At 36.4% G+C, this 13,280-nt stretch overlaps 1 protein-coding gene and 1 non-coding gene across 5 annotated transcripts in view; both read left to right on the forward strand.

The window, feature by feature from the left end:
• The window catches only part of Lrba (LPS responsive beige-like anchor protein), a 537,881-nt gene that overhangs the window by 126,231 nt on the left and 398,370 nt on the right, over positions 1-13,280 (forward strand). For all 4 annotated transcript variants that reach the window (XM_037206706.1, XM_028858702.2, XM_037206707.1 and 1 more), the window contains 2 exons: positions 3,063-3,513; positions 11,339-11,472. In XM_037206706.1, coding sequence (XP_037062601.1) covers positions 3,063-3,513; positions 11,339-11,472 — 585 coding nt within the window. The remainder of the gene's footprint in view (positions 1-3,062; positions 3,514-11,338; positions 11,473-13,280) is intronic.
• Positions 7,937-8,093, forward strand: LOC114684205. The gene has a single exon (XR_003733272.1). It is a non-coding gene; the product is annotated as a U1 spliceosomal RNA (small nuclear RNA).

A 13,280-nucleotide genomic window follows, 5' to 3' on the forward strand; every position in this document is an offset into this window, starting at 1 on the left:
TTAAACCTACCTGTGCGTAGAGTGAGACCATAGCTTTGTATGTTTACCAGTAACTCAATAATTTGAATATTGTATCATTATTTACAGTTGTGAGATGAGTTGTATACTGTAAGTGGACCATCTAATTAGAAGATGAGGAAGTATTATCCTTTATAAGAGTCCAGAGTTTTAAATTTAGTATTGGCTGTGAAGGGTAACTCAATCTTTTACAACAGAGTTCTAGGAAGTTGTTGAAACAATTAATAGCGATAACTATAGTTTTAAAAATAGCTTTCAGTTACAGAAGTATAGTTAGGTAAACAGCTTTGATAGTTACAGAACTAGCTGCATGGAGAGGAGGGGGTATTTTGTTTGTTTGTTTGTTTGTTTTTTTTGTAGGTTTTCATCCAGTACCTATTAGGTACTTGTATTCATGTAGAGTCGAACCTACAGGAAGAATAAGACTCCAATGCCATGAAGCTTATCTCTGGCAGGAAGAGACAGAAAATATTTTTTAATAGATAAATTTTATGGTGTTTTAGAGGGCACTAAAAGTGATAATAAATAAAATGTCAGGCATGACAGGAGAGATGGTTTATGAATTTTTGGTTTTTTTTTTTTTTTGGTTTTTTGAGACAGGGTTTCTCTGCGTAGCTTTGTGCCTTTCCTGGAGCTCACTTGGTAACCCAGGCTGGCCTCGAACTCACAGAGATCCGCCTGGCTCTGCCTCCTGAGTGCTGGGATTAAAGGCGTGCGCCGCCGCGCCGCCGCCACCACCACCACCCGACATGAATTTTTATTTAAGTGAAATGCACAGTCATTGGAATGTTGAATACATATTAGTGTTAAAACTAATATGTATTTTAAAAGTAACACTCTGGGGCCACTGTTCAGCTGATGAAAGCATTTGCCACACAACCCTAATGCTCTTAGTTCAGTCCTGCAGAATCCACAGTGGAAGGAGAGAACTGACTCCTGTATGTTGTCCTCTGTTCTACACAGGTACACCATGGCATATACATATACATATACATATACATATACACATAAATATACACATGTATACACACACATACACACACGTCACACGCACATTATTAACACATGTACAATATTAATAAATGAAATAAAACAGTTAAGTAACACTTTGGATTCTGTGTTGAGGATATACCTCAGAGTAGAAGGAGAACTAGTGTTCGGTTCTGGGCTGCCGTGTGACATAGTACATTGAAGTTAGTGGTTTAAAACTACAACTGTCTTCATAGTTCATGATTTCTGTGGTTGTCATTGGAGTATGGCATGGTGGGAATGCTCACCCCTGCTCTAGGTGTTTCTTGGAACTTACAGTCTTAGATGGCTTTTCTGCTGTCCAGTACCTCAGCTGAGAGGGCTCTAGGCTGGGGTTGACTGAGAGAAGCAGCTCAGCTAGTGTTATTTTGGGTAGGGTCTTGATTCTTACATGAACTTAATTCTTTACTTTTTCCCATTAGTTTGAAAGGCTTTCCTGTTTCTATGTAGTCTCCCTCATTAGAGTAGAAGTCATTTAAATTTCTAAACAGAGCTGGTTTCGAGTCTGGTAAAGTCAAGCCTGGAAGGCTTTATTAAAACTCAGCCTTGGAACTGGCTGTTATTTCTGATTCTATTCTATTGGCTAACCATTCTATTGGCCTAGCTCAGATTGAAGGATTTCTTAAGTACCAGGAGGTGTGAGTCAGTAGGATCATTAAAATAATAGCCTTCCACTACCAGTTAAGTGCAGTAATTCACTTGATGTGATGACTTGATGGTTTATGGTTGTAACCACATAGTGGACAAAAGGCTGTCAGATTCTGGATATATTTGTGTGACAGAAGAACAGTATTTCTGAACATTAATGTGAATATTTTAAAAAGAAAATATATTCAATAATTAATATAAGTTATACTGGAGTAGATCAAAGGTGAAATATTTTAGTTTTCAACCTGTTGACTTTAGATATCTTGTGACACACAAGATGTAGGGAAGGCAGTGAAATAGCAGAGCGCGTGTGCGTGCATGTGCGCGTGCATACACACACACACACACACACACATTCCCTTTGTGTGTGGGATGAGATTGTGGAGGTATTTGTAATAAGGAGAGTGGGTGGAATAACTAAGAGGAAATACATATAGATAGAGGTGATAAGAGAACCAAGAATGGAAAGGACCAAGTATTGACCTCTAATTTCCTTGAAAAAGGAAAAAGAAGTTGAAGATATTAATGAGAACCACTGGTGAGGTGATAGGAAAAAGCAACAACTATGAGTCAAGGAGGAAAGTAATTATCAAACTGCAGAGACCATCTAGCAGTTGCTTTGCTGTCAAGTGCTATTAAGGGTGGAGGACTGATCTTTAAATTTGGCAAGGTGTAGGTTTTGGTGAACTTGAAAAGAGCATGTTGATTAGAATCGTTGGAAGTTTGATCGGAGAGAGTGAAGTTAAACAGCAAAATGGGGTTGTTTGGGCTGGGGATATAGCTCAGTTGGTAGAGTGCTTGCCTAGCATGCATGACACCCTAAGTTTGATTTCCTAACCCCTCATCAACTGGCTATAGTGCACATGTCTGTAATCTCAGTACCCAAGAGGTGGAGAGAATAAGATTAGAAGGTGAAGGTCTTCTTTGGACTCATAGCAATCCTGGGATACATGAGACCCTGTCTGGGCAGGGATGGGGGTGCTCCTCATGGAACTGGATCACCAGCAGCATTTATTTATTCTGCATATTGGAGGGCTTGACCATTTTTTCAGCAGTGGAGACTATGTGTGAGGTAGAAGTTTTTACTTTATCTAATGTTGGCATTCAAGTTTGTGTTATAATCCATGCATATGTTACAATCATTTTTGAAGGCTATTGTGGGTATTTATTATTTATTCATTTTAACATCTATTTTGGATATAAGTTAATTCATTCCCTCATTATGTTATAGTTTATATTAATAGTTTCTGATTTTGAGAGAACATGACACATATTTCATAAAATCTTAGATGACTGCTGGGACTTGAATATACCTTTAAAAATTTAGTTCTTGATTTTTTTAATTTACTCGTCTGTTCCTGGTTAAGATGCCGAAAACACACCGGCAGAGTTTAGCCATTTAACTCTGTCATCGGTGGAAGAATCAGTGGAGGGCACCTCATCTACTCGAAGGAGGGACTCTGGCCTCGGTGAGGAAACAGCATCTGGCTTAGGAAGCAATTCGTCTGTAGCTTCTCCAGCAGCGCCTCTGGGTGTCAGCGCGGGTCCAGATGCCATCAGTGAGGTGCTGTGCACTCTTTCTTTGGAAGTCAATAAATCTCAGGAAACAAAAATTGATGGAGGAAACGAGTTGGATAGGAAGGTGACACCATCAGTTCCAGTTTCAAAAAATGTCAATGTGAAGGACATTCTCCGGAGCTTGGTTAATATGCCAGCAGATGGAGTCACAGTGGATCCGGCCCTTCTGCCCCCAGCCTGTCTTGGTGCTCTTGGAGATCTGTCTGTTGACCCTCCGGTGCAGTTCAGATCTTTTGACAGGTATGTAAATAATCCTTTGTTTTATTATGCCGATGTTTGCAAATTGTAGAGGTAACCAAGAATTCAGTATGAAAGTCTAAATTTTGTGGCTTCAACATTAGAGTAGAATGTTTGGATCTAATTTATTTAAAAAAAGTGTAGTTTTATTATGTGGTTTGTGCAGTATTTCAAACTTTTATTTATTAACATCTTATATGCCACTAAAATGATGTTAGGTATATTTTTAGTAGTGCACGTTGTGTGTAAAAGAGCCTTTTTGTTTTTTGGTTCCACCTCAGGTATTGCTTGAACTTACAATAGCTTCCCATCATTCCCCTGCTTCCGGCCATGCTAGCCTTTGTGAAAACAACAGAAATGGGAATCTAGATGCCAGCAGATAAAAGAATTCAACCAAGGGTTCTGAGCCTGGGCAGTTTGAGAAAGCTAACTACAGAATCTTTGTTGATTGTGCAGCCCTCAGGAATTTTTTAAAAAGAGATTTGCCCATTTCTCTATCTAGTCAATTTATGTGTGTTGTTCAAGATGCTGCCCAAGGCCTCAGTATTGCTAGAGAGGTGATCTACTACCAGTTGTAATCTACGATCAGCCTGCTTGGTCATTGTCTTTATATTTTATAAAGTTTTCTTATGTTCTACCTCCAACACATAGTTATTGATTGAATAATTTTAAAAATTAGTATTTTTATCTAGAAACAAACTAATGTACAGAAAAGTTCCTACTACAAATTTTATTTTTATTGAGACATAAGTTGCTAATATGATACTTAGATATTTTTAATACTTTCTGTGTTTCCTATATAGATATACCATTATTTTTAAATAAGAAAACTAAAATTGATATGATTTTTTAATCTTAAAATACTATAATTATTTCCTAAATTTCTTTAAAATTATTTACTATTTTTATTTATTCTATCACAATTTTTTGTTTATATAATGTACTTCAATCATTCTTGCCTCATTTTCCTCTTATCCCCATCCACCTCCTGTTAAACCCCTTCTTCCCAGCAAGCATCCTCCCTACTTTGATTTGCGTGTGTGTGCGCGCTTCACTGCCCTAGTTTATTTATTTAAATTATGTATGTCTGTGTGCGGATATGTGCCCATGAGTGGCAGGTACCTGTGGAGGACAGAGGATCCCTTGGAGCTGAAGTTAAGAGTAGTTGTGAACCAACTGACATGGGTTCTGGAACTGAATTCTGGTCCTTTGCAGTAGTACATGCTGTTAACTACTGAACCATTCCTTAGATGCTTTTTTACACACACTGCATTTCATCAGGATTCTTTGTATGGGTATGGAGAGTGAGTTATTTACTTGAACAAGGACAATTTACCAGTTGCTATACTACTGAGGAATTTGACTCTTCATCCTCCAGCAACCATTTTACTTCTGTAGTTCCTTAAAGAGGGGTGGTGCCTTATGAGGTTCCATGTGTCCTTCCTCCATCAATGCAGATTTTGTGCAGATAACCACTGTTTTTGTAAGTTCATAGGTACTACAGTGATGCTGTTTCTAGGAGACAGCATTTCATAGCACTTCTTCCCATCCTCCAGCTCTTACATTGTTTTTGCTCACTCTGTTGTAGTGATGTTCCCTAAGTCTTAGGAGTCACTTATTCCCCACACTCTGGCCAGTTATGAGTTTGTCTTTTAACTGGTGCTTTCTGCAAACAGAAATTTCTCTGACCAAGTCTAATTAATCACAGTAGTAATCTATGTGTAAAATTATAAATATTTAGAAGGTAGTTTGACAATATATTCATTTAGAAAAACAATAGCTGTAGGTTACTTTGTCTAGTTCCTATAACCTCCCATCCATGATCTTTTGACTAGGTTTATAATACCAGACATGAATTCCCTTCTGTGGAGCTGGCTTCAAATTCAAGCAGAAAATGGTTGGTCATTCCCATAGCAATTGTGCTCCTTACTATTGCACTGGTGAGAACATGTGGCCTAGGATGGTGATGTCGCTTGCAGAATTCTCAGTTTGGTAGGACTTGTCATGATTTTTCCCCTTCAGCAGCAAGTATAACACCTTCTGACTCCAGGAAAGCTAGCCAGCAGGGAGGAAGCTTCCAGGTCAATTTTCACTGGATTTTTCTGTGTCCTATAACCAAAGTGTGTTTTAGCAATAGGGTCTTATCATCTGGTTCCTGTGGGCAACCAACAGCCATGGGAATAGCCTGTTCAATAACAGCCTTTTAAGTCAAATGATCCAAATCTTCAAGTCTTTGAATGTTCCTCACTTTATATTTATCTAATGTTGCCTTAGAATTAGACTCATGTTTGTACACCTTTGTGAGAAATATCACAGAGGTGACAGCTTCTCCTTGTTGTTTCCTGTCCAGTGGCATATGCAAGGCTTTGTTACTGATGCAGCTTACTCTGGTCAGTCATTACAATGGTATGCACCGAGTTTCCCTACTGTTATGTATTCCTTGTGAATAGAGGCTATAAAATTTCATCACTTTATCGGATTTTCTGTTCATTCATTGTTGACTTAAGGTTCTCTGTTTATTTGGTGGCTTCTGATATTAGAGGCTTCTACATATTAGACTATGTAGTAATGTATTTTTCAGTTAGCTCAGTTTTTGCCCTCTCTAATTCCCTCTTTTGTAAATAGCACCTTACTATGTTGTCCAGGCCAGCTGCAGATTCCTCAGCTCAAATGATTGTCTTGCCATAGACCTTTGAACTCATGGTAATGCTGTCTTGGTCAAGACTGGGATTATGGGTGTGAGCTACCATTCCCATTTTAAAATTAACTTAAATTTGTGCTAGTGTTAATAATAAGAAACAATTGGGTGGCTAAATATTTTAATTGGCTGTGTCTTATTAGTATACTTAAAATGTTTTTTATGAATGACCAAAATTTTTTATTTTGGCATTTATTTACTTTTCAATAATGTTCAAATTAAATCTCTTTTCTCAGTGCCTTAAGTGAGATTATGCATCTGCTTCGGGAATCCTCCTTAGGATTCCTGTCCTTTAAAAAGGTTTGTTAAAGTAAGAAAGAAACAATAATTTTGCTAGTGGCATTTTTCAGGATGTTCCGTAGAACTTAACATGTCTGGTATGCATTTAACATTGTCTGACGGAGCACAATCTTCTCTGTCTTTCCTCTTATCTTTTTTTCTTAGCAAGAGACACCTTTTGAAAGATTTTTCTTGAAGCCCTGGGCCAATGGAGTGTCTTTGGAAATTTCAAAGCATCCCTCTGATCATGTATTTATCTCAGGAATGCTGTGCCAGAAATCAGAACTCTCCTCATATCTTCAGAATTATCAACTCCCAAGCAATAGCTGGGAAGTTTAGAGTAACAGCTCCATGAGTGAACCCTTGCTGAAAGGCTGCCAGGTTCAGTGTCTGTGAAAGGGAAGGTGTTTGTGTTCATTCCCATGCCAAGATTCCTGCTCTTATCTAATTTGGAGATCCTTGCTGGCGATTAATGGGTACCAGGGATTTATCTTGATAAAGTTCAAGGACTGGTCTGTGTTTTCAGCTGAATCCTTAGGGACTAAAGTACTCAGCTAAAATATTTTTTTTTTCCTGTTGGTGAACCATTTCATTTAACCATGTTAAATAAAATAGCAATGTAAAGGTTTGTGATATTTTAAACTGATATGATTTTAAAATGAAAATTCTGAAACTTGTCTGGAAGATATTATTGCTGTTTATTTGTGCTTATTACTAATTAAATGAAAGAACCTTCAAAGTCCCTAATTTAGGAAAAATATGATAAAACAACTGTTTTTTTTTTTCACTTGTTATGTGCGGAACTATAAAAAGTACTAAAAAATCTGTACAATTCAGATAATTACTTGTTTCATAAACATGAAGACAGATTTTGAGTTATTTTTTAAGTAGAAACTTAAGGCCTAGGACATATTCAGTGGTGGAGTTTGTGCTTGTCTGTGCCAGATCATGGGTTGAATACCTAACACTAGAGTCAGAGATGGAAGAATAAAAAAATAAATGTACTTGATAACAGTAGATTCTCAAGTGAGCTCTGTGTGTAATGCATTTTATTTTTTTTTCAAAGAGACTACAAAATATTTTATTTTTGTATAGCTAATTCTCATTAAAGAGTGGTGAGTTTAAATTTTTAGGTTATCTTTTCAAAATTTAGAATGTGCTTTCCTAGTTTAGATTTGTGCTTACAAGAAGAGCATAATGGGCTAAATATCTCTTCTGCTGAAGGCTTTAGTCTTCACACTGAAACTTTACTGTAGTAATAAAGTGAAAATATGCAATATATGCACATTATTTATTGCATTTTAATTAGATCATGTGATTTTGAATTTTATTTTAATACAGCCCAGAGCTTTAGTAGTATTGTGTTATTTCTTAGAAGTGATTTGAATCAGGTAATGATTTAAAAATTATTAATTTTATTTTTTGTGTGTACTAAATCATAGTTAGAGTAAACAGCAGGGGAGAAAACATGATCACAAAGGTGATTTTCCAAAGATCAGTCTTATCCATTACACTATAGATGTGCTGACCCTTGAGATTTCCCCAAATGTGGGAAACTTGACTGCGTAATTTCTGGTAGTGGGGAACTGTCTTTATGCTCTCCCCTATTAAAATTAAAAAATAAAATAAAGCATCATTTTCTATTTATTATCAGACATGTTTTTGTAATTTAACAGTGTATGCATAATTTCTTATCTTGAAACTCTTAATTTTTGTTCTGTATAGGTGATTATAATAAAGATGTATTTAAGTGTTAACATGAATACAATGTTTGGAGAACTGAGTGAACATACTGGAAACTATTTAATTGTATGCTTTATGTGCATGAATTGTATGATGTGAACTATAGCTTAGTAAAACATGAAAAACGGTTCATTGTGAGGCAATGACTGAAATCAGAAATCTGATTTGTGGTGCATTCTTAAAATTTATTTTGGATTGAATAAAAGAATATGCTATTTTAACTATTGAAAGTATTAATAGGATGCTAAATGTTTAAAAACCAATCAGGGTTTCGTTGTGTTTTAGTTAACCATGGGCAAATAAGGATTGTGAATGTTAAGGAACAAATGTGTAGTGTTGTATTAATGGGCTTTGATCAGTTTTTGTAATTGTGTTACACAAAACACCAGTCAGGATTCTCCCTTTCCACCCAACCCTTCCTTGTTCCTGTCCCTCAGAAGCAATTGGTATTTTAACCTTTTAAAAAACCATTTATTAGTTTCCCTGCTTCAGAACTTTTTAAGAAAGGAATTAAAAACTATGCTCTTGAATATAGGTTTCCTTAATTTAACATAACACCTTTGAGATTCATCCATGTTGATAATTTTATTAACAGTCTATCGTATTGTTATATAATAGTATCCTACTATGTGAGTACTCACCATTTAAAAGTTTAGTTTTTCTGAATGAAGTACATTAGAGCAGTTGCCAGTTTTCAGCTATTTTAATGCATCTGCAGACACAATTGTATTATTGCATACTTAAATTTTCTTGAGCAAGGTTCTGAGGTATAGTTATTAGGTCATAGGATAAATTTATGTCTAAAATTTTGATTATAGAGCAAGTAGGTTTTTTTTCACTGCTGTGAATTGAACACTGGCCCTTAGGCATATTAGGCAAAGTGCTGTGGCAGTGCCTGCCCACAATTTCACTGATTTCCTCCTGCCCATACTTTCACTAACCTAAATGTTATTTGACCTTCGATAAATATCTGTTGTATGCACAAAACAGATTGTAATGGTTCTTTTGTGAACAAATGTGAAAGTGAATTATTCATACTTATTTTTCTACCTAATTGTTAAAGCATAGAGATTTTTCTTACATATTAGTATATACATTGCTGGCAAGAGTAGGAAAAGCAAACACATTATATTTAGCATTGTTTTCTGAGGGTACCACCAGCACATGTGTATTCGTGCATGTGTGCACGCGCGCACACACACAGAGGTCATATCTACTTCCCTTTAAGTCAGTGATCTTCATCTGATATAAGCTACCATGATTTAAGTACACCATTTTGGGATTGGGGGCTCAGGTGGCTGTTGCTTCTATTTTTTAGTATATAGTTAACATTGGCAGTCACCCTTATAATGATGTGACACCAGCTACCCCCAAGTACATTGAATAAGCCTTGCCTAGCACAAGATAACTTGATTTAATTGGCAACAGTGTTTGCCCTCAAATGATAGTCACTGAAGTAAAACAGAACCTATTTCAGTTTGTTCTTTTTTTTTTTTTAAATTAACAACAGGAATATATATTTTAAAATAATAGGACTACGTGCTTTAGAAACTATGAATACATTTATTAGGATAAAGTACCTAAGCAACTTTGTTTAAAAATCAAATACTTTAAAGCTATTAAGGGAATACTTTCAGCTTACAGTGTTGTCAACAAAAGACGTGATTAAATAAATTGAATGTTGAAGACTTTAAGCTTATGGTTAACACGGGGTAATTAAAAGTAAGAGCTGCTGTGGGAGTACATTATATATCAGCTGTCCTTTTACCTCATTAACTGGGTTTTTGCATGTTTATAGAGCTAACTTCAATTAAAAATGCCTTCTAAGTTATGTCTAACAAGGTCTTTTAGTTACTCTTTTAGTATAAAGTATTGCACTTTAATTGAAATTGGTATATTATAAATGCCTGAATTTGAACACAATATGAACAATATGAACAACTGGTTATTCAGCACCTTTTCTGTTTAAAACAGTTGTCCATTGTTTTCTCTATGATGCAATCAAAAGCTATCATATTTTATGAGCTATATACATGTATCCATTACTTGTATAGGTATTGTTTTATCTTTTAAGATACTTAAGGTTTTATGATTTCAACTTAGCCATGCTTTAAAATCTTTCTTGAAGCATGCTTAGTTTTCTGCAACTTAGTTCTGGTGGTTTAAAAAAAGTTAATTACTTGTCCTCTTAAATTTCAAAATTCTTTTTTTTTTGCCCCAAAATTATCTTTGGTTATGTTTATTAGAAAATTCTAAACAATCTTAAATTTAAAAAAGTCTAATGCTGTAAATATCCATTAAAACGTTAAAATGAACTATTTTCATAGGACATTGTTGTAGTTTTTAAAACAATGAGGCTGGGGAAATAGCTTGCCAGTAAAGTGTTTCCTATACAAGCAAGAGGACCTGGGTTTGATCCTTACAAACCAATGTTTTAAAAAGCTGTGTGTGTGGAAGGGAGAGTGGGGAGGTGGTTGGCAAGATGGCTCAGAGGTTAAAAGCACTGGGTGCTCTTCCCAGGGACCTGCGTTTGATTTCCTTCACCTACATAGTAGCCCACAGTTGTTGGTAAGTCTAGTTCCAGGGGATTCAATGCCCACTTCTGGCCTCTATGGGCACCAGCCACACATAGAGTGTAAAGATACGTGCAGGCAGACCACCATTCATACAACTTAAATACCAACCAACCAACAAACAAAACTGGATGTAGTGTACTCTTGTAAACCCAGCCCTGGGGGAAAAGACCCTAGTGGACCTTGTGGTCCACCGGTTGCCAGCCTAGCTTACTCAGCAGTTTTCTGCCCTGTGAGAGACCCTTTCTCAAAAACAAGGTGGTTGGCTCCTGAAGAATAACATCCAAGGTTGTACTCTCCCTCCCTCCCTCCCTCCCTCCCTCCCTCCCTCCCTCCCTCCCTCCCTCCCTCCCTCCCTCCCCCTCTCTCTAAAAGAGAAAAGGCACATAAATATGGACAACAGTGAAGAGACTTTAAGTTGATGAATATTCTAAAGAATACATCAAAAATAAGAAAGAAAATGAATTAACCTCTTTTTATTTTGAAATGTATATAATTAATGTAAGTAATTTACATTTTAACATCTTTATTACAGAAGTGTCATCATTGCAACAAAAAAGTCAGCAGTCCTGCCTTCCACCCTCACTACAAGTGCACCCAGCAGTGCTGTCAGTGTGGTCTCCGCAGTCGATCCCACCCAAGTCTCAGACGTGGGAGGAGAGTCACCAGGTGAGTTAGGTCGCTGGTGTCAACATAAGTTTTGGATTCTATTTTAGCAAATCTTAGGACTTTCTGATAAAACTAAGAAGTTTGTAAGGTACTTAGACACCTTTATGCTTTTTTTGTTTTGTTGTTGATTGTTTACTAATATCCTAAAAAGTGAAATCAGGACTGGATTCAATTCAATTGGTAGAATGCTTGTCTAGCATGTGTTGAGCCCTGGGTTCAATCCCTAGTACCACATGAACTGATGGTGCACATATCTGTAAGGCTAGCACCTGGAAGGTAGGGGCAGGCGATCAGAAATGCAAGGTCATCTTTGGCTACATAGTGAGTTAAAGGCCTGTTTCAGTTATATGTGACCTATTAATGATTGTTAAATGCATATCTACTATATACTACTTTATGTTTCTGAATTAGAATTTAGGAAAATATTTGCTATCCTCAAGTGCTGTATCATTCTTGTAGTAGCCCCAGTGCTGCACAATTTTTTTTTTTTAACAATAATTTTACTTTGTCTACTTTTCCTTTCACATTTCTTTATACTATGAAAGCATATTAATGAATATCAGATCTTAAATCCATCTATGTTAGCTTAAGGCTAGAGATAATATAAGTAAAACTTCAAGAGTGCAGTGTTAAAATAGCCAAGTAGGACGCTGGGGAGATTATATAGGTGGTCATATGCTTGCTGTGTTGTGCCTGCACCTCTGTAAAAGGCTTGCCTATAATTCTGTCACTTGGAGGCAGAGACAGGAAGGTTCTGGGGTTTACTTGCCAGCTAATCTTGCTGAATTAGTCAGCTTTAGATTTGGTGAAAATGTTTTCAGTCTGAAAAATAAGGTAGAAATTAATAAAGATAGACATGACATTGACCTCTGACCTCCACATGCACCAACATGGGCACATAAGAACCTTCAAACACACTACCATACAAATAATGTAATGAAGGTAGGAAAAGGGAACATCTTATACCAGTAATATTGTTCAGGAAGTTGTGCTATTTCATAAACATAGTAACAAGGTGCTAGAACCCCCAAAGGACTCACACTGTGACTCTAGGATGAGGTTATTGTCAAATATGAGAGAATCCTGAAAGAATGCCTTGCTTGATTAAAAGATCAGAAGTAATGTTTTTACTTATTTTGGGACAACTCATATAAGGATCTGCTCTCCTCCTTTTATTTGACAGACTAGTCAGTCTTGGAGAGATTTGAGTTGTTACTAGACTAGCCACTAGCAGCCAGCCCTGCTCCCACACTGTGTTTTGTGTTATGTGTCGACAAAGTGAATGCAATTATTTCTCTCATCTTCCTATTTTGTTTTTTTTTTTCTTTTGAGACTGAGTCTCATGTGGCCTAAGCTGACCTTGAACTTACTATGTAGCCAATGATGAACTGAAACTTGTTATTCTTTGGTCTCCACATTCAAAATTCTGGAATTTGTCACCAAGCTTTGTTTATGTGGTGCTGGAGAGAGACCAGGGGATCTTCTGAAACAGAAAAATGCTGTACCAGCTTATCTACATACCCAGCCCTACTTTTTACTTTTATTTTACTTATTGTAACAAAATTTTGTTTTACAGTTTTAAGTGCAATTGCTTCTTAAAGAATATTCATAGTATGCTAAAGAAAATCGATACTTTATGTACCGTTCAGTTGTAACTATGTTAGTATATAGCTTCTGTGTATGGTAAAAGCAAGATAGCACACTAAAAACTTACTTGATGAACTCCATGAATTGTACTACTGGCTCTCATGTACTATTGGGTCTCGTGTAGCCTACGCTGGCCTTAAAGTGAATGTATCGTGAATTAT

The sequence above is a fragment of the Peromyscus leucopus genome, chromosome 6 (assembly GCF_004664715.2).
Source record: "Peromyscus leucopus breed LL Stock chromosome 6, UCI_PerLeu_2.1, whole genome shotgun sequence".
NCBI classification, from domain to species: Eukaryota; Metazoa; Chordata; class Mammalia; order Rodentia; family Cricetidae; genus Peromyscus; species Peromyscus leucopus.